A 21,892-nucleotide genomic window follows, 5' to 3' on the forward strand; every position below is an offset into this window, starting at 1 on the left:
TACCGTGGTGACGTTTTGTAGTCCCATTTAGCCACTGGTTGGCAAGACGCTTAAAAGCTCCAAAGTTCCCGAGAGGGGTATTTACTGACATACCTTATATCTTAGAACAGAATGTTAAAATCCTCTTAAGCTTGTGTGAACCACAGAGCTTATTTCAGACATCTAACCGAAATCCTATTTAAAGAAAAACATTGACTTTGAGACAAGGGCCGAGGGAGTGCAAAAATGCTCACTTGTATCTGGGTTTTAGGACTCCTGCAGCCCTTCTTGCTGTGGTTGATTTTCCGCCAACTCTTGAGAATAATATACAAGTCTTTAGCTCACTAAATGTCTTCAGCTCGCTGACGTTTGTCTGCTGTTTGGAGCTGAAAGCTTATTTTCTGGAAATAGTCTTGCAGAAGTTCATCGTGAGTGACCGCTTTGATAATGCACAGACAGTCACTGATTAAGTGTTAATCAAAATTAAATAATGCGGCTTCAAGAGTTTCCCTAAGATATTATAAATGTTGTTCTCACTGGCACGTAAATGCACCAGAGGATGTGTAGACTTCTTCAAACAATGTGCAGCAATGATCGAGTAGAATTTGAAGCTCCAGCAGCCCCAATATTACAATATTAAGAGACGCACATTATTATACGCTGTATATGGTTCAGCTCCCAGCGTATACTCTCTGGTTTACTCTTCCCCTGTCCACTCTCTAAAAATAGCACCCGTATCCTGTAGACCTGAACACCGCCCAAGGAGCAGGTGTGACGATGAAATGCTATGTGCAAAGCCAGAACCATTACTTAGGGAAAAAATGGTTAGAGGTACATTTTTGTTGAGGTCTCCAGCTGGGTTAGCGGTGTATATCTCCACAATTCAAAACAATTCTTCGTGTTTTGGTCAGTGTCCAACATTTAGCAGTTTCTTGGTGTTTTTTTGGCAGTCTGAGGCCAATCACAACCATTTTAATGGAATCAAGGATCCTCAATTTTAATCTGCCTGTGTTTAGTTTCTTGCATTTAGTCATAATATAGTTGCAAATACATGATTTTCAGTGTTGCACATCTTGGTAGCTGTTTGCAGCGCTCCCCGTCACACAACTTGTCATTCTTTATTCATCTTAAGGTCTAGAGGAAACCCATTACATATGTTTGACTCTGTTCAGAAGCATTCCTCCAGTTATCTTCTGGGAAATGCTGCGGCTCGTGAACTTGGGAGTTCACAATACTTATATCCCCCTAACTTGGATAGGTCTTGTCTACGTCCAGTCTGCCAGGACCCCTCCACTGCTCCCCAGAGCACCCGCATCTCCGGGCCATCAACACGGCTTTTAATACCCGCGGCAGTGTTGAGGTGACAGCCTCGCTGTCTCCTTGGCAGATACCTAAGGGTTAGTGTATAAACAGGCTCATGTGGCTTGGTGGGTGACAGACTGAGATTGGTTTACACACCAGTGCTCTGCAGACCTTCGTGGCTGGTGGCGGCAGTGCTGCTGTGCGTTGAATCAGAGAAGGGGAACAGCAATGTTTCCAGTCAAAAGTGATGATTTAAAGACGTGTTTTCTACTGAACAAGTTCAGTAGAAAACTGCTTGATTGAGTTGACAATTAAACATGAATACAAATTTGACAAGACGATAACGGTTCTTTTTTTCTCTTTTGGCTTAAAAAGTCTCGCTACTTGAGCTCTCCAAGTTCTAGAAAATCATGATAAATAACATTTAGGGCAGTTGTTTATCATTCAGGCCGTTCAAACTAGTCGGTGAACATAGAGGCAACACTCTCATGAACATTGTCTTTGTGTAAATATTCTTAAACTTCAATATAAACACAATTATCCCTCAATTAGAATAGTGCCAGAGGTGTCGCCTTCACGGACCAACTAGAACGTGGGACACAGAAAGCAAAAAGAGAAGACTTTTTTTTTCATGCATGTGTTTTTATATTTTTTTTTACATGGCCGTGCTCGCGTATACAACAGTGAAGCCGATACAGTGGGAACACATTGTTTGTGTAGCTCTTGGTTGCCTTGGAGACGAGACGGACCGTGAGGTTTCTTGTTATTTGCCTCAAGAATGCTGATCTTGCGGATGGCGAGGAGCCAGGCGTCCGTTTGCTGTCCCTCGCTTGTCCTTAAGTTTCAACCCACCCCCCCTTCTCTTTACACCCTATAGCTCTTTTTCACTTGCCCTTATCTACTCCGTGCTCGCTGCTCTTTGCGTTCCTCCGTCAGGTTTCCTCTCTTAATCTTTCCTCCGTCTCTTTTTAAACATTTTTTTTTACAGGTTTCATTTGGCTGCAACGCGAGGACACCTAGAGTGTCTCAACCTCATCCTGGGACACAGTGTTGATGTCACTGCGACTGATGCAACTGGTGAGTTCAGGTTGGATGAAAGCAGCATCCTGTAGCTGTAGTTCGATACTCGGATGTGTTTCTAATATTTTGTCCACCCCCATCACGTCAATGATAGTGGTCCTAATACTAAAAACACCTTGTTTACTTATTCAGTGTGTGACTGCCACATGCACTTACACCTCTAACACCTTCAGGGTTTTTATTTATTTATATATATAAATGTCGTTATGGTGTCGTCGCGCACGGCCGTTCACTGCGTTTACTTAATTAAACCTATATAAACAGTATATCTGTACCGAGTCACGATCATATATTTAGGGCGACTGTGGGTCAGTGGTTAGTAGCTCTTTCTTTCTTTCAATCAGGGGGTTGGTGGTTCAATCCCCGCCCTAGTCGATGTGTCCTTGAGCAAGACACTTAACCCTGAATTGTTCCCTGTAGCTGTGTCTACGGTGTATGAATGTAACATGATTGTAAGTCGCTTTGGATAAAAGCGTCAGCTAAATGACATGTGATGTAATGTAATGTCATTAAGGGCCTCTCGCTGTCAAATTCGCATTTCACGTCCACATTATCACATTTTAAATTAAGGCAGATGAAGTCGCTTGTCACCAAGTTTTTATTGTTTTTAGAAAGAAGATGAGAATTGTGTTATTCTGTGAAGTAGATTAGTCGAAGCGGAGGGCTGCTCGGCATTGTCTTCTTAAATCGGGATGTGAAATGAGGCTGAATAATGAGCTGGAGACGTGAACTGTTCTCATGTCTACTTCCAGAAGCTATTTAGACAAAATGTTCACATAGCAAGGAAAAGATGAATGCAACTAATTATAATTAAGCTATTTGTTGCATTGATAAAGCAGCTTTCTGCCATTTAAAACTTGCCACAATTTAAATCACATCCATTTCAGGGCGCATCTATTGTACGTTGACTAACCGATAAATTATATATATTGGTAAAAAAAAAAAAAAAAAGTTAAATGTCAATACAAATGGAAGTTTATTTTTATACCAGCACCGTGACTCTCAGTGCCTCCATTAGGATTAAAACTCTACGTCTTCGGTTTTTACCAGCTGAGACGAGCTCAGTGCAGCCGCTGACACGTGTACAGTGAACTTTAGTTTTTTAGCATCAGCGGAGCCGCAGAGTGAAGTCTGCTCGTTGCTTGTGACCAACTAATAAGTTTGATTAATGGCACCGACATGAAGCAGTCATGCAACTTTAGCTCTGGCTGGTTTCCCGCAGTGCGGTTGTGGACACACAGGTACCATCTAACAGCGTCATTAAGTGATAATTGCACATTGAGTTTAGCTCTAAAAAATGCACTCAATGCAAACACTTGATTTTGCTTAATATTCTGTTTGCTGCTTTTATTGCTTGCAGGCAAAAATGCTCTTCATCAGGCTTCAAGAAATGGTCATTCTCTGTGTGTGCAGAAACTCTTGCAGGTAAAGTGCATTTGTCCTCCATGTGTTCCTCAAACATTTGTACCTGAATGATATACATTTACTCCTTTTTAGGAAAACGGGCCAAACTACAAAATAAGATTTATTTCTTTTGGCTGTCAGTTTTCTTGCTCCTCATGTTGGTGTGTTGTGCATCGACGCACTCGACTGCATGAACGGCCCTGCTCCCCAGTCACTGGCCAGTCAGAGCAGTTTCCTTCCTTAAATAATTATTGCCAAACGGCTCTGGCAGCTGAGCCCACTCCGTATTGGTCAACAGTCGGCCCTGTTGAGTCACCGTGTCCCGCTGGGGGATTTATGTGTTTACAATCGGGGGGCTATCTCTGCAATATTGTGCTCCTCATAGTGTTGTAGGCCCCCCCCCCCCCCCCCCCCCCCTGCCCCCCACCTCTCTCATGGCAGTGATCTAACTGAGGTCGCGGCTGTTGGCAGGGGGTTGTCAGTGGTGTTGACAAGCCTACCCTCCTGCAAGCCTTCCGTCCATTCTTGGTGCCGTCATCACACCAGACATAGCAGCTGGACGCCAACACCCGCCAACCCCACCACCTCCACTATCTCCCTCGTCAGCCCAAACCCTGAAGGTATAGGATATCCCTCCCCTCACCCCTCCTCCCCTCCATGCTCCACCGTCAGCTCCCATTGCCGGTTCAACCCCCTTTCACCCCCAACCCCCGCCCCCTTCGCTTTGTCATTTGAGCGTGCTGCTAAGTTTTGGCCCTTGTTGCTAGAGAGAGTTGGGTTTTTATAGTGGGGCTCACTGGCAAGCTTACCCAGCAACACCAGGCCCCTGTTGGCATTGAGTCCTCAAGGCCTTCATAGCAGGCCCTCATCACCACAGTGGTACACTCCAACCAGCTGACTGACTGGGTAGAGATGTCACACGCATATCAGCACGACGCCACTTAGCCTAATATGACCTGCCTGCTGTTGCTCTCAGGTTCCACTGCCCAACCAATGGAAATTAATAAGTTTATTCTACACCTATTAAAACATAATTCAACTATTATTTAAAATATGTCCTTAAACCCAGGTATGGATTTGAGGTGAAACAACCAGTGGACTTCCTCAGTTGAAGTAATTGTCAAAATGTGAAATCTTTGTGAATTAAGTCACTTGCTCCCCATCACCGACTTTATTGAGTAGTTTATTGAGATTATTTTGAGTTCTTCAAAGAATTATACTCTTAATACTACTCTTTAGGTAACTTCATTATCCAAAATGTTGAGTTGCCTTCATAAGCTACAGGGAAGAAAGGCGACCGCCAGTTGGTCCTGGTGACTCAACAGCGTCATATCCAGTAACTTGGACTGGCTATAGTGAGAAAATGTATATCGAGGCTACCGTTTATTCATTTGTGCGCATGAGATGTCATTTTGTGGCCTCAGTTTAATTAAATCGCTTCCACGTTTTGGTTCATTCGTGTTGATTCTGTTGTTTTACAGCACAACAGTCCAGTTGGAAATGTGGACCTACAAGGAAGAACAGCTCTGCATGATGCTGGTAAGACTCTACTCTAGTACTGTAGTATAGTGCTTAGTCTACTCTAGTACTGCCTCTACTCTAGTACTGACTACTCTAGTACTGTAGTATAGTGCTTAGTCTACTCTAGTACTGCCTCTACTCTAGTACTGACTACTCTTGTACTGTAGTATAGTGCTTAGTCTACTCTAAAGCTGACTCTACTCTTTTGCAGACTCTACTCTAGTACTTGGTCTACTCTATTCTAGTACTGACTGCACTGACTATCTAGTACTAAGTGTACTCTGCTACTGTGATATACGCTAGTCTTAACTATTTTATTCTACTCTACTGTATTCTTCTTAATTTTAGTAACAACTCTAATCTTCTCTACCCGTCACTACTCTATTCTACTTTATTACGCATTACCTTAGTACCAATTTTACTTAACTCTACGTTATACTACTATTCCTTAATAACAACTCTATTGTATTTTACTGTATCTTAGTAACTACTCCACTTTACTATAGTAACAATCTTACTTGACCTTCTACATTGTCTTAGTAACCGCTTTACTGTACTCTATTCTGTTTAAAATAAAAGAAAACCCTGACGAGCACATGATCAATAATATGAACCGCGTCACATAAACGATTGCAGGAAAGCGAGCGATCTAAAAAGCATCTCCGCGGGCTGAGATGTGTATTTCAGTGATAACTGATTAAATGATTGCCCTCATTTCTACTCTTTTTCTCCACAGTCATGGCCGGCTGCTCCTCAAGCGTGAAACTTCTCTGTGACAGCGGGGCTTCTGTGAATGCCACTGATTTCGTGAGAATAACGTTTTTCACACATTGTGTTGTGATGGTCACTTCTAAGATATCTTTTTGTCCAGTTACCATTGTAGAAAAAGTTGCATTGATTGTCTTTCTCCTTGTCACGAAAGGTTAGTTAGAGCGGCACAAACTGAATTGATTCTTTGGATCTAGAATTGAAAAGTTTGATTTAAAAAACAAAATGTTTAAACCAACGTGGCGCCGTTCAAAGTTTTTGTTTCAACACTCACCTTCTTCATCTCATAACTGTGGTTTTGGATGTACGTGTGTGTGTATTTGTGTTCTCCAGGATGGCAGGACACCTCTGGTGCTGGCAACCCAGATGTGTCATCCACGCATCTGTCACCTGCTGCTGGAGCGAGGGGCTGACATCACCACCCGGGACAAACAAAACAAGTACGAAACATCGCCCCATCACGGTGTTTATCTTTGGTTCGCTTGTTGTCATACAAAGGTTTTAACAATTGGAAGACAGTGTGACAGATGGCGTAGATTATTAACTTAAAACAAGTCACTCTATTTTAATTTCTGTAGATTTCTTTGCAGTGAAAGACTTTCTGACATTAACATTAGGTCACAGAACATACTGTAAATTCTGTGCGAGCCAATAACATAAAAATGAAAAGGACATTTACTGAAATTACTTTGCAGAAACCTCATAGACAAAATCTAGGTTAGCAGGTGATGAATATCAGTAAAAGTAGAAATTTAAATGGACAGAATAATCTTTTTAATGGGAGATGTAGAATATTTCAACAGTAATTAGATGCTCTATATTTTTTGTAGTACATTTGCCCTGCTAACGAGACAAACCAGTTTTCTCTTTATGTTGGTTGGAGGCATAAGAATAAACAGTGCAGTGGTCACAATATCATATATTATATCATTTTTAGATGCATAAAAAATGAACTGCCTCAGCACGTCTTACATTTCTACTTTCAGTTTAGTGTAACGTTTAACGTCACATTAATGTTTTACACGTTTCTGAGCAGCAAAACACAAAGAAAACACAGTTCCTAAAATAATAAACTAGGATGTGGTGACACGAAAAAGACAAATACACTCCGCTCAGCTCCCACAGCTCTGAATCTTTCAGCAGCAGTGGAACTACGTGCACAGTGAATTGTTTTTGGCACCGCGTGTTTGTTGATTTGAGATCCTCGCATTCGGACACAATTGTTGCACGGATGGTTTGTGCGCGCTCTCGCTCACTAACGGTGTTTTGTTGCCGCCCCTCAGGACGGCGCTGATCCTGGGCTGCGAGTACGGCTGTAAGGACGCGGTGGAGGTGTTGCTGAAGAGCGGCACCGACGTGAAGGCCGTGGACGGCTTGGGCCACGATGCGTTTCACTACGCTCGCCTCAGCAAGAACCTGGAGCTCGTTTCGATGGTCAAAAGTTACCTCGACAAAGCCACCAGAGGTCAGACGGCCCGAAACGGCACCTCAGACTAAACATGAAATAATTCTGTTGCAGTTTGTTTGGAATAAATATAAGTAGAGCATAATTAGCATGGCGTTGAAGCTAAGAGCCACCTCACCTTTTTCTTTCAAGAAAATATAATTACATGCTATTTTTAAAGGTGAAAGATTAAAGTTTTAGCTTCATGACACTATTTTAAGTATTAATTCAGTGGTTGTCGGTCTCTCGTTGGCAACAACAGCAAAGTGGCTGCATTTGGGAAAATATGTCAAAACCATAATACAACAAAGCAGGATGCTGTATTACTTTAAACTGTTTTAGATCAGCTATATAATGTAGAATTACGTCATTTGTAGAATGTAAATATTCTGTATAATTTGTATTTTTTAGTCTTTGTCAATATGTGTTTTAACACTTCTCAATTGGAATATCTCACTATATCTTTAGCCATAATCTCGACTTTCACGATTATTCCCTGATTCCGTGTTTCTCTGATATATTTTCTTGCTTTTTGTGCTCGAGTGCATTCCTTTCCTTGCACATGTTTTGAAGAAACACTGTTCTGTAAACACACCTGTTTTATCAAATCTTGATGTGCCTCTGATTTTGCTGTTTTCTGGTTTTGTTCCAGACAAAGAAACCGCGAAGATGGAGCAGTGGAAGCGACAGGTAATCCTGGCTCAGTTCATTAAACCGCAGCTATAGTGAGGAGCAGCCTTTATCCTCCACACTACTATACCCTGACATTTGGTGCGGCAATTTTTTAGGCAGCGCTTTTTATTTTATTTTATTTTTTTCAGATATGGTAAAAGGGAAGGCCATTAAAATGCTAAGACACTTTTAATCCTTTTTAGATTGTGCATTTTCTTCCAGTGGGTCCACACTTCAAAGCATTTTCTTTTTTACTTGCTCACTGCCGCTCAGATGTGCGTGACTGCCATCTAGTGATCATAACTGAGTGTTGTTCTGCACACTTGTATAACCTGTGGTAATGTTATATCTTCAAAACATGGTTGTAAAAAAAGATCCCGTCTCATCCTTAGCATTCAGTGGAGAGATCCGAGGCAGCTGAGGTCAACAGAAGGGATCAGATCATACATGTAAGTGCTGTTTAACTTCAGCCTCCCTATTACACGCACACACACACACACACACACACATACACAGCTTTCCTGACATTTAAGGAGTGTTTGCTTGAATTCACTGCAAACAAAGTCAAATTCAGTCATAAAGATATCCTTATCCATAAAACAGTGAAAACGTAATTGTGTTGGTTGACATTTGTAAGCTTTATTGTTGTATGTGTGGGTGGTTGTTTCAGGACTTGGAGAGGCAGAACGAGACCCTGCAGGAAAGTCTTAGGAAGTACCACCAGGACCAGAGAGCCTTGTTGGATAAAGTCAACGTGCTGCAGCAACAGCTCACACAGGTAAACAACACAACAAGACAACAAGAGCTACTCAGCTAAAGAATAGCTAAGCGGCTAGAGCAACCCTCCAAATAGGCTTGTGTTTTCATTACATCTGAGGGTCTTTAACCAGAGCTCTGGGTGACAAATATAAGCAAAAATATAATAAAAGATAATTTGAGTTGAGCTCTCTTGTCTTAATGTCATCATCCTAATATCAAGGAGCGGGAAATATGTTTCTAAACACAAAGCTGGCTTTGAGATTTGTGATTGCGGATGTAAAATACTGATGACGTACTAGATTGCTCAATTTTAGCTGCCAGAATAATAACGCGGACATTCAATCCAAAGTATGTAGTGGTTTGTTGTTAGCTATTAATCCCTTAATTGACTGTATACATTTTCTTCTGCAGGAAAAGATCACTGTGGAAGACGCTCAAAAAGAGGTAAGAAACTGAAATGATTCACTGGACATTCTGGGCCTCCATTCACAATAGTTTTCTCGGTTACATTTGTTTGAGAGAATCTTATTATCCAGCGGTAGCAGCCACGCGTGCAGCATGGAGACGTCTAAAGTTGCCGCGTGACCTCTGAATCCTAAAAATAAGAGCAAATGAAGGAGGTTGAGGATGTTGGTGTAGTGTTATCGACACAGAACTGTACATGTTGAGGGGAAGAGGAAAGGGAGGTGGCGCAGTCCCACTGTGACGTCATGGCACTTGATAACATGCTGCCAGCAACACACATTCAGGATTCAAGGTCAAGTGCTGTAGCAAGTCAGCGTTGTGTAATTTCCATAAACATAAAGCAACAAAGTATGTTGGTTTTAGTCTGAAAGTCGGGAAAGAAAGATCAACAAAAACAAAAATCTGTGAATCCCACAAACGTCAATGTGTGTGTGTGTGTGTGTGTGTGTTAAGGTGTGTGTGTGTGTGTGTGTGCTGTTGTATGTTTCATTAATGAGGCTCAATCTTCTAGAAGTTGCTGCTTATTAACCGATTGTGTGCAGTGAGATCTGTGAATCAGATGTTACTATCAAAAAACACTATTGCTAAAAGTGAAAACATATTATATTTGCAGCACTTTGGTCAATAGTTTTTCTCCAAACATGTTCATTAAGCCCATTTTAATAATGTTTATAATAATAGTCTTAGAAGCCCTTAACACATGGTGTGGGGCAGATATTTCTTCCTTTTTAAAGATGTAAAATAGACATTTACATTTATTTTTTAGGAGTAAGTATCAATTAAATTGTATATATTCTATTATTCTATTTGATAAAGGATATTATTAAGTGGTATCATTCAGTAATCAGTCATTTATTGATCTTTTGTGTTTCTTCCTCTTGAATCAGAAGGATCAGCTGAAGCTGTTACTGACTTCCAAAGAGAGAGAGGAAGGAGCTCGAGGCCAGGAGACGGTCAAGGTTCAGCTCCGGAGCACTTTGGTCAGTGACTTTATACTTTAATCCCATTTTTACTGTGAGCATTTAATCCTCAACCAAATTAATGCATTGACGATTTTTTAATTTGTTATTATTAATCAGACTTCATACATGTCTTCGGTCTTAAACTGTAATTTACTCTTTTTTGTTTACATTCACTTTCATATTTGAGTGTTGCTGCAAAATACATCAGTGCAGATAAAACAATGTATAGCTAGCAGGCAGTTGCCTTAATTAATTAACAAACTCGTGACCACGATGCTGCCTGGTAAATGCACTATATTATGTAATGTATATTTGTTGTCCTATCTATTGCCGCTGCTGTTATCTGATGTTTTTGTCATGTGTTTGGATGTTGCTATGTGAACCCGTCCTAGTTTATAAAAGGGTTATGATGACTAATCTATAAAGTGTTGAAACTAGAATAAAGGTCTGTACGTTTGTAATGAGTGTTTCTGTGTGTATTCACAGGGGGACTACTCTGGACAGTCCGTTATCAAAGGTAAGCGTCATCTCTTGAATCATAAAGAAACATTTGATACCATTATTTCAACATTCAACACGGTCTGAATGTCATGTTTGTACACCGTTTTTTCTCGTAGGTAAAGAAAACATTTTGGTCAAACAAGCTCACAGCCTGGACTATGAACATGTAAGTTTTTATCTGCGGGACAGTTTTTACACGACTGTCAAATGTCTAAAATACAGTGTTAGTAGTTTGCATTTGTCTGTGTTAACAATGGTCTGCTGACAGGTGGACCTGCATACAAATATATTGTTTTTACAGTATTCAGATCCTGTTTCTCTTTTTTTGAGAGAATTGTAACTGACAAACTTAAATCTGTAAAATTATCAATCAAAGGAAAGGTAGCTGAGGAACCTTTTTTTGTGTGAATGTATTACGAAGCATTTGCCATCTATTCTCTTTGCTCTAATAAATGATAATGACAATTGAAAATGATTTTCCTCATCCTCTGCAACAGCTCCCGAAAGCTGCCATTTCGCGCTCGCTGTCTCGACCTCCAGAGCAGAGTCATCCCGCTGCAGGCTGGGACGTCTCCGGTGAACTGGATGCCCTCCGACGTGAACTTGAGGCGGTCAAGAGAAGACAAGCGGCAGCAGATGAAGAGACGACGCGGCTTCAGACGACCCTGAACCGTAAGAACCGAGAGTGCCAAGAGCTGGTTGTTAGCCGAGACACCATCCAGAAACAGGCCGACCAGCAGATTCAAGAACTGGAGGACGCCCTGGGGGACGTCCAGAAGAGGATGCTGGATTCTGAGGGTAAGGTCAAACAGCTGCAGGCCCATGTCGTCGCTGTTAAGGAGCACTTGGGGGGCCAGGCGACGGAAGAGCTGCGAGCTCAGCTCCAGGACGTCAAGGCCAAGTATGAAGGAGCTTCGGCCGAAGTGTGTCGCGTTCGCAACCGCCTCAAACACAGCGAGAAAGCCTTGGAGGAGTACAAGAGCAGCGAGAGCCAGCTGTCGACGGAGGCAGAAAAGCTGAACCAGGAGCTGGGAGCTGTGACCGCGGACAGAGACGAACTAGCGGAAACCCTTCTGGAAATGGAAACCCACTTAAAGGAGACCTTGACTAAACACGGCAACACGGTGCCAGCCGAGAAGTTTGACAACATGAAAAACCTGCTGAGCAACGCAGTTGACGAGAAGGAACGGCAGATCGCCGAGCTGCGGGAAGACTACGACCGCGTGCTGGAGGAGGTGTCGGAGCTCCATCGGAAGCTGGACAGTCCGTCGTCCCAGGGAGCACCGGGGGCGATGTCCGCCGAGGAGCAACAGAAGATACGGGAAGCCCTCGAAGAGCAGAATGCCTCTTTGAAAAGGAAACTGGCCGACGTGACTGCCAGAAGCCAGGGTCTAATTCAGGAGGTCGAGGAGAGCGAGGAGGAGCGGGATATACTGCGAGAGCAGCTGGATGAGCTCAACAGCAGGATTGACGTCGACTACGTTCCCATGAAGGCGCACGACGACGCCCGGAGGAACATGGTCACGGCGTTGGAGGAGCTGGAGGACAAACTGGTGGAAGCCAGCGAACGTTACGGAAAAGCAGAAGGGCGAGTCCAGCAGCTTCAGTCCGAGAGGCCGGCGCTGCAGGAGAACATCAGCAGTCTGCAAAGCGCCAGCGAGAGACACCTGAGCGAAATGGACGCTCTGAGATCTCAGAATGCCGACCTGGTGAAGAAACGTGAACTTTTGCAGAGGAGATGTGACGACCGGGACAAAGAGTGTGTGCAGCTGACGGCGCAGAGCCAGACTCTGAAGCAGAGCTTGGAGGGAGAGTATGTGCCCAGGCGGCAGCACGAGCAAGTGAAGGTGGAGTTGAGCTCCACCTTGGAGAGCGTTAAAGCCGAGAGGTTGAAGTCGGAGACCAAGGGTAAAGAAAGTAGGGAGGAAGTGAGGAGCGTGAAAGAAAGAAATGAAAAGTTAAAAGAAAAGTTGGAAAAAGTCCAGTTGGAGATGGAAAAAGACTATGTGAGCGTGAAAGACCACCGAGCCATCACGGACGAGTTGAACGCCGCTGTGCTCGAGGCGGAGAAGAGGGCGAGCGAAGTGTCGGGGAATTATGTGTTGGCTCGGGAGGAAACGGCGAAGCTTACCCGAGAACTGGAAGCACAGAAGAAAGAACTCGATACCATACAGGAGGCTATCCAGTCCAAGTTTATTCCACTGACGGCCGCTGAGGAGAAAGACCACTCTCACAGTGCGCAGGTGAAGGAGCTGACGGTCAAGCTGTTGGAGACGCAAGAGAAGTGTAACAGAGAAACGTCTGCAGGGGAGCGCATCAAACGGGAGAACGAGAAACTAAAAGTCGAGATGGAGTCCGTTCAACGGAGACTCGACTCGGCTGTAGTTACCAGTGAAAAGCACAAGAATGTGGAGGAGGAGTTCAAGGGTGAATTTGAGGGATTAACTCAGAAGTTGGTCAAGTTGGAGCAGCAGCACGAGGAGGTAACGCTTCAGAAAGAGGATCTCCGAGAGCAGAACGCCCTCGGCAGCACTCAGATCCAGAATCTCCAGGAGCGTCTGAAATCGGAGTTGACACGGATTGCGACATACGACACGGAGCTTAAAGCGCTCCATGACGCCATGCAGCAAGCCCAGGCCGATTGCAAGAAGGCAAGAGAGGCTCAGCAGGAGGAGGCCCACAGGGTGTGCGCCTTGCAGAAGGAGGTTCAGGAGCGCCGCGGGGATGAGACTTCTCTGCTGCAACAACAAGCCAAGGCCAAGGAAGCCCTGGAGGCTGAGGTCGCAAAGCTTCGTCTGGCTCTCCGCGAAGAGGAGGAGAACGGCGCCCAGAGGGCCGAAGACGTGTCGGCCCTGCAATCGGAGCTCCTTCGGGCCACGCAGGCTCTCGAGGAAACCGACTACAAAGAAGACCAAATGAACCGGCTGACGACGGAGAAGCTGCAGCTGGAGGAGGAGGTCGCCAACCTGAGCAACAAGCTTCTGAGTTTAGCGGAGGAGAGCGACGAGGCCCGTCGGCAGGCGACGCAGGCGAGGGACGGCGAGGGCAGAGCCCGGACAGAGATGGAGGCCGTCCAGGAGAAGGGACGCGCCATCGAGAGAGAAATCGGCCAGCTGAAGGAGCGATACGACAAGTCGCTCACCACCATCTGTGATCTTCAAAAGGGGATTCAGAAATCAGCTCAGCAGACGGAAACCAAAGACAAAAAGGTAACGAAACATGAACACTTTGCTGTTATATTATTTAAACAATGTGTAGGCATGTAGATGCAAAATGTAATTTGTGTCATATGTACATTTTTAAAAGAATCAGATTTGGTTCTGTTTCTAGGGATGACATTTTTTTTCCAGTTTTGTTGACTGGTTGATAAATGGATGAACATTAACGTGTGTGTGTGTGTGCATGTGTGTGTCAGATCACAGAGTTGCTGACGGATGTGGAGCGGTTGAAGCAGGCACTAAACGGTCTGTCTCAGCTGGCGTACACGAGCAGCGCGCCCAATAAGAGACAGACGCTGCACATCGACACACTGCACGGCCAGATCAAGAGCCTCCAGCAACAGCTGGATGTGAGTGGACACGCAGGACATGACATCATCGTGTGCATGTTCTGCTTTTTTATATTCCAGCAACTGTCTTTTTGTTAAAAACACCATCATCTATGCACAGTGATATATACAAAAAATATATATATATCATTATTAAGATAATAAATTACATTTTAATATTTGTACTGCAAAATTTTGGCTTTGCAATCCAAACACTCAGTTTGGATTGTACGCTCAGTGTTTTGGTTTAGAATAAAATATGGAAACTACATTAAGTGATTTTACAGACACCTAGTTTACAATGTAGCAGAGTAGAACAAAAATGCACTAAGAAACACAAATAAGGAACTTCAAGGATTCAAGACCAATTAATACAAGAATAACTGGAAGTGAAATAGTGATGACATTTCCCATTTAAAGTCTTTTACTGGAGGAATATAGATGAAAATACTAATTCAAAATCCATCCAACAAAAGTCATGACGGAAAGCAAAACATCACCAACTGTAGAAGATAAATGTGTGCTGTTGTCATGGTAACATTTCAAGTGTCCAACAACAACCACTGACCACTTTTCTCTTCCGCTCCATCAGGATGCCGAGAGGCAACACAGAGAGGTGGTTTCCATTTACCGGACTCATCTTCTCAGTGCTGCACAGGTGCGTTTCTCTCATTGATCTCCAGCGAGGAGCAGAGTTGTTCATCTCTATGAATGGTCTCCGGTTCTGTTGTTCATTCAGTTCTACATCTATGAGGAGCTTGTTGAGAACAGGAACAATGTAACTTGTTCTGGAGAAGACGTTTATATTTTTTAATAGAATAATAGGCAGACCGATAGCATTTAACGACATTAGTGTCGACCCTCGGTCATTCCCAGCAACACTTTTCTGATTTTGATAGCTAAACTTCGCAGATGTTATTCACGAGTCATAACTTCCTACAATGGCAAAAAAAAGGAAGAAATGGACATAAATTGGGAGCCGCTGCAACAGCTGCAGCGCGGCTCTAGTTAGCACGCGGTCGTCATTTTCGAGAGGCGCAGCAATTCACTGTCTGACACACTGACAGCTCACATTAAAGCAATAAACGGCCACCGCAACCACGGAGAACGATCTGTAGACGACCAGTAAAAGATGTTCTGGAATCAGTTTTATTGATTCGTGGTTTAGCTTTTTGTCCGATCGCGATCAGTCGGCTTTCATTACTTTGTCACCATTCGAGCGAAGAGACGCTTCCTCATATGTTAACACTCGGGTCAAATGTGTGAAGCGGCCATTGGAGACGGTTCGGGAACATGTGATGTTAAGTCCAGTGGGAGCCGGCTGCAAAATCAAAACAAGAAGAAGAAGAAGAAAGAAATAAGAAGTATGACTCGGCCCAAATGATCTAAACATACGAAGGTGTAAATGCACCGCAGCTGGAGCATGAAGCGCCAACATATCTGTGATGTCAGCGAGCGATTGAACGGATTAAGTGAATCTGGTTTCTGTTTCTCTCACAGGGCCACATGGACGAGGACGTGCAGGCCGCCTTACTGCAGATCATCCGCATGAGACAGGAGTTTGTGTGTTAAAGCTTCGAAAACTAAATGCTGCTGCCTGCTGACTCAAATCCACCATTTCCACATCTTCCCCTGCTGTGGCCCCTGTGGGTGCCCTGTGTGTGCGTGTGTGTGTGTGTGTGTGTGTGTGTGCGTCCGCGTGTGTGTTTGTCATTTGGCAACATTTCCAAAACAAGCTTCTTCTAATTATTATAATTTTTTTTTTAGTATGGCTGCACTTTGGTTCCCAAACATCAATGTTGTGGGTAAAAGTGAATGACCGTAGATTAAGATACAAATTATTTCAACTTGCGACTGGAAAACTGTCCTTAAAATGGTTATTTTCTTGTTTGTTTGTTTTTTTTCTTGGAAGAGCGCAAGGAAAAATAATCCGTAGAATCGCTGATCCTGCTTTTGATTCGAAGGTCGCAAAAAAAAAAGTTCAATTGTTTCAAGTGGACCTTAAAGGCAGAATGAAAGAAACAAACCAAGAATCCCTCTTTTTATTATTTATTATGAATCCCTCTTAATCGAAGCTTTCACTCGTGAAACAAACAGCAAGCGACGAATTCTACTCATTGAGCCTTTTTGAAGGGCGGTTTCTCCACGTTACAAGTCTGAACACTGAAATCGGTTAAATTCGCTGTAATTATTCCTCCTGTTGGTTCTGGATACTAAAAGTCAGTCAACACTCACCTGCAGACAGGATGTATATGAGGAGTTCTTGGTGCTCTTCCACCAATAGAGTGTAAGAGACGGAGGCTCTGTGCAAAAACACATTTCAAAGTTTAACCATTGCTGATATATATATATATATATATATATATATATAGTATAATATGTATTCAGTGTGCTACTGTCTTTCAAATGCCCTCTTTTTGTTTGGACATCGCCAAAGAATAAGTACATTTTGCTCTAAAATCTCTTTAAAGACACCCCTCACATGCAGTATGGACAGAAGGATCGATAACGGCATCCAGTAAATGTTTTGTTTTTGTATGCACATGTTGGCAGAATTGTTTTAAGACTGACTTAAAAGAATGAACCTGCCCTTTGACCTTGTTCACGTCGGCTACTTTCTCGAGACGTTCGAGTCTCTCTTTACTCATTTTTTTGTGGCGCAGTTATCGTCTCCTGGAGGTCCAGACTAGCACTCGTGATTGCAGACTCCATCCAAAAAACCTGAAGAGGGTGAATAAATCCAAACCTGGACTCGCCTTCTTTTTTTCTTTCTTTTTTTTTTTGCAATCCGGTAAATATGAATGTAACGACAGCTTTCCGAGTCACGTCGCTCACACAGCTTCAGTCTGGACGTGGCTTGTGCTGGATTTGAGTCGTGGAGGGAGTGGAGTGGAGTGGAGTGGAGGTTGCAGTGGCACGTCGTCCTTTTTGTTGAACCCAGAGTGTCCTCTAGTGGAGAGACTTGGCAGGCCAAGTTGTTAGAAGTTGTAATAATCGGTGTGGCCCATGGTGGGTGGGGGTGGGGGGGGGGGGGGGGGGGGGGGGGGGGGCATATCTGCAAATGTGTTTTTTAAATCTCACGGATAAGGGTGAATATGAAAATGTGAATGTAACACTAAAATGACGGAGCTTTATCGATGAATGTCTCTTGCTTTGCATTACTACATTTATACCACACACCCTTTTTTCATTTTTTATTTTAAGGACAGCACATGTCCCGTATGAAGCTCGATACGAAGCCCCCTCCTCCCGGAGCCACGGCTGCTGCGTTACCCCCCTGAGCCGGCGCTCTGTGACTCTCGATGGTGTCGCGTAGCGGTGGTGTTGTGATTGCTGAGCGAGTCTCTTTATGCCTTTACACTGATATATTTTTCATAGCTTTGTAACTACTTTTAATTACTAGTGTGACAATTCTGATATTCAGCAGGTCTGGAAGTAGAGCGGCACCAACCGCGCTCAGGGTAACATTGACTGTGGTGTGATGCGAATAGAGCCGATCCCTTTTTATTTATGTGCATAAACAAAACTCCGTAACGGTGATTTTCTCTGAAGCACTTCTGTCTTTTACCTTCCAGCTTTAACAAGTTCAAATTCTCTCTCTCTCTCTTGTTTTTATATTTTGGCCAAAAACACGTACACGAACAGATAGTTTAGTAAGCGCCTTCGTGCATTGTTGTCATGCAGAATGTTCTGAATCATTTCTTCCTGCGTTAACATCGACTGTTAATTTGAATCCAGTTAAATCTCTGAACCACGTTACTGTGTACCAGTCTGTGTCTTTGACGATAATCTTTGTGTTTGTGACTCGGTGATACAAAATCAATAAAAGTGCCTAACATAGAAAACCACATTTTTGTCCAGTGTTTGTGTGTTTCCAGACTGTTGGTGGAGGGCCATGATGGTTCATCCAGACCTTCGTGGTCCCGACAACATTTTACTCAATGGATTGTCACTTGTGTACATTCATGGTCCCCAGAAGATGTATTTTAATGACGTTTAATGTAGCGCCGTCATCTGGTCAAACTTTCAACTTATCCAATGTTTTGGTTTATGACCAAATATCTTCGAAGCTTCAGCTGAACTTTGTGTTTCGGGCCAATTATCACGGTGAACATGGAAAACACCTTTTTAATCTGCTAATCAATATGTTCGCATTGTCTCATGTTAGCTGGCTGGCGCTAGCGTTTAGCTGCAGTGCAGCTTCTCAGAGCTGCTGGCAGAAGATAAAATGATGGAGCTTTATTATATTCATTTAGGGAAATTGTCATGTGCAAATTGTCACGTGCAAAGTAGGAAAGAGAGCAAATATAAAATATCAATAAGGTGCAAATTCAAAATATACACAGTCAAAAACAAACACAGGTTGACGGCTGATTATCATTGTTGGTGGGTTGCATGAATATGTCTGAGAAGTGTCAAAGTTATGAGTGTACAATATATCGATTGTGAAGTACAAGGTGGTGTTTATGGTTAATTAATGTCACGCCCCATAAGAGCTGTCTTTCTCTCTTTTTTGCTTCTTACTATAAGAAATGAGAACAATCCTACTGGACATAAACAGTCAGAATAGTTTTATTTTACGAGTTCATTGTTTTTTTTGTCCCAACTGTTTTTTTGGCCGTGGGTTCATTTTGTGGTCGGAGCTGTCAGAAGAATCTGCTAACACAAATATATAAGTGCATTTATGGATATTACAATCAACAATGTTTTACAGTCTTGTTTTCTTACGTTGCCAGACAACTGTCAATCAAATCGGATCAAACGACGATCCGTGGAGGCCGATGGAGTAACCGAGTTTGTTTTCCTGCACTTTGATATTGATAGTTGCTCATTTAGTCATGAATGTTTAACGTTACAGAGAAGAAGGAGAAAAACGAGTGTTCGGGGGCTTTAGGGCGGTCTGTAAATGTGAGCTTTTAGCTCCGCACACTTCCCTCGTGGAGACGGCTCAGTTCATGTGGTTTCACTTTAAGTACAATCAATCCAGGAATGGGAGCGAGTAGCTCTTTGGCACACGGGGCGCTCTCTTTCATCTTCGAGCCCGTGCTTCTATCTATTTATCTGTTGTTGTTTTTTTGTTTTTGTTTCTCTTCACAAGATTTATTTTTCATTAAAGCTCTTTTTTCGAAGATATGTTCACGGCAGGCACAATTCAAAGTACAGTTGAATTGGCCTAAAAATAAGCCCCCCCCCCCTCCCCCACGACCCCCCCCCCCCCCCAAATAATATAAATCATTCCTACAGGCTTCGAGCTGAACTTCTGCTGAAGTCATCCATCCCTCATCCCGTCCTCTGTTCATACAAACGCAACATGCACACACACCCCCTCTAATTGAAACAAGACATGTCCCGGGTTTGATTTTCTTTGAGTAAAGCTCGCTGGTTTCAAATGGCAGCCCCCTCCCCTCCTCTCCTCTCCTCCTTCCTTGGGTTTATGATTCTCTTCTTTTTTTTTTTGCGGTCTGCACTAAATAAGCTGTTCTCAGCAATTATGGCAAATACAATTCAATCTGTTGGTAGATCTCTCTTTAATCTCATTTCCAGGGTCCTAATCAGTCCCATACATCTACTTGCGGCCGCTCGGTTTACCATCGTAACCCCTTTCCCGGCCACAAAGAATCCATCTCTGTAAATATTCGTCATCCCGCGAAGGATCAGAGACTTTTTATTTATGTTGGAACGAGCCCCCGGTTGTCCACCGCATGCCTCACGAGTGGTAGACTGGCGGAGGAAGCAGGTCGGTTGGTTGTATACACACACAAGTCCCTTTGAGCTGTCACAAACGTTTTGTTATCTCAGGCAGATAGTCGGCCACCTCCGCTGCCCCCAGGAGGGCCCCCCCCCCGGAGGAGCCGCGCCGCAAACTGAGAGGCCTTCTTGTGTCTGACGGGAGTTGTGACATCTTATTGTGTTTGACCAACACTCTCTCTCTCTCTCTCTCTCTCTCTCTCTCTCTCTCTCTCTCTCTCTCTCCTCCTCCTCCACGGCCAGATTAGCCTGCTTGGTTCACGGTTGGGGCTTTATTTATTCCACATATTCTTCTTTCTCTGGGCCTACGTTACCCACAATACAGCTGTGTGTGTGTGTGTGTGTGTGTGTGTGTGTGTGTGTGTGTGTGTGTGTGTGTGTGTGTGTGTGTGTGCTAAGTTCAGCTCATGTGACCTCCAGCTGCTATCGCCAGCAAGCTGAGATGAGGTCTGCATAGTGAACTGGCTTCTTTTTAACTCGCACACCTCCAGGTTTCGTTTCATCTTCATCCTCGTAGTCTTCGGCCTCGAACCAACGCTGCCTCGAGTAATTTACAGCTCCCTCTGGATCCACAAAAAAAAGGCTTCATTCACCCTTTTTTTCTTTTCTTCTCCTCATCACCTTGAAACAGACATTGTGCGCACAGTAGATAGCAGTTTCATCATGTTTTTAAACCACAAAGTACTCTTATACTGGAGTAATATCAGACTCTGAGTTTCTGTATGTCTGTGTTTGTGATAATTTAGGACACTTTGTTCAGGAAAATGCACCATGTGAGCACATTTCTGAACTGAAAGTTGATATTCAGTGGGTGCAAATATGCAAGTCATCAAACGACCAAAGAAAAGAAGCTGTTCGTACCCTCTGTTTTCTTTGCCTCCTTCTCCCCGCTGCCTCCTTCCTTCCTGCTGTTTTACCTGTTGTCTGTCATCCTTCCTTCCTGGTTAATTCCACAGGTCAGGTCAGTCAAGAGGTCTGTGCCATATTTGTCTCCCTGGAGTAAATTGCTAACTATTTCTCCGTCACTAATAGGCCATTACTCAGGCGGTGCCGGCCGGCCAGCTTCACCAGGCTACACTTGGGGGCAGCGAACACGAGGCCACGGCCCTCACGAGTCCCCTGAGGAATCGGACCACTCTTGGCTCCGGGCCGAGACAGGCGAGGCCCCTTTAATGTTTTTGCAGAGCTCCGAAGCACTTTGTTGCCTCAATAAAGTTCATTTATGGGATAATAAGGCTCTGGAGGACACATGGTGCTGATTTTGAGTCCAATGGTTTCAGCATGGCTCACATTCCCAAAAAGCAAGCGCTGTCTCTTCCTCCTCTTTCCTGTATTTCGTCTCGTTTCTTTTTCCCTCCCTCCGTTCCTCACCTTTTCGTCTTGCTCCTCTCCTCACGTCCCCCTGAACTCTTTATCCGCCGTCGTTTATTATTCCTCCCCACCCCAACGTTTTGGCATGCGTAACCGTCTGATCCTGGGTTGACCTGGGGTTTGCACACCTGGGAATGAGTAGCAGCGAGGGGGCAGGAGGCCCTCTCATTTCCCAGGATTTATTCCAGAGCTCGGAGAGAGGGGAAAGGCAGTGGGGGTAGATGTAGGGAAGGGAGGCGATCAGAGGAATGAAAACCCTCGAGCCTCAAACCCTGGCAGGAGGATCAAACTTTACATGCCAAGGCTACACCGGAGCCGAGTGCCCCGGACATTTGCTGTATCAAAGGTGTGGAAGTACATGTGTGGGAT

At 43.9% G+C, this 21,892-nt stretch overlaps 1 protein-coding gene across 5 annotated transcripts in view; it reads left to right on the top strand.

Moving 5' to 3' along the window:
• The window catches only part of uacab (uveal autoantigen with coiled-coil domains and ankyrin repeats b), a 35,975-nt gene extending 18,567 nt beyond the window's left edge, over positions 1–17,408 (top strand). For 3 of the 5 annotated variants that reach the window (XM_034529348.1, XM_034529350.1, XM_034529353.1), the window contains 17 exons: positions 2,270–2,358; positions 3,722–3,786; positions 5,247–5,304; positions 6,023–6,093; positions 6,388–6,494; positions 7,338–7,519; positions 8,151–8,188; positions 8,563–8,619; positions 8,841–8,948; positions 9,341–9,373; positions 10,282–10,374; positions 10,843–10,873; positions 10,974–11,023; positions 11,355–14,066; positions 14,273–14,425; positions 14,997–15,062; positions 15,905–17,408. In XM_034529348.1, the coding sequence (XP_034385239.1) occupies positions 2,270–2,358; positions 3,722–3,786; positions 5,247–5,304; positions 6,023–6,093; positions 6,388–6,494; positions 7,338–7,519; positions 8,151–8,188; positions 8,563–8,619; positions 8,841–8,948; positions 9,341–9,373; positions 10,282–10,374; positions 10,843–10,873; positions 10,974–11,023; positions 11,355–14,066; positions 14,273–14,425; positions 14,997–15,062; positions 15,905–15,976 (3,985 nt within the window). In that variant the 3' untranslated portion in view covers positions 15,977–17,408. The remainder of the gene's footprint in view (positions 1–2,269; positions 2,359–3,721; positions 3,787–5,246; positions 5,305–6,022; positions 6,094–6,387; positions 6,495–7,337; positions 7,520–8,150; positions 8,189–8,562; positions 8,620–8,840; positions 8,949–9,340; positions 9,374–10,281; positions 10,375–10,842; positions 10,874–10,973; positions 11,024–11,354; positions 14,067–14,272; positions 14,426–14,996; positions 15,063–15,904) is intronic. The other 2 variants (XM_034529349.1, XM_034529351.1) reach the window with 2 other exon arrangements.
• Positions 17,409–21,892: the final 4,484 nt, after the last annotated feature.

This window comes from Cyclopterus lumpus, chromosome 3, assembly GCF_009769545.1.
Source record: "Cyclopterus lumpus isolate fCycLum1 chromosome 3, fCycLum1.pri, whole genome shotgun sequence".
In the NCBI taxonomy this organism is placed as follows: domain Eukaryota; kingdom Metazoa; phylum Chordata; class Actinopteri; order Perciformes; family Cyclopteridae; genus Cyclopterus; species Cyclopterus lumpus.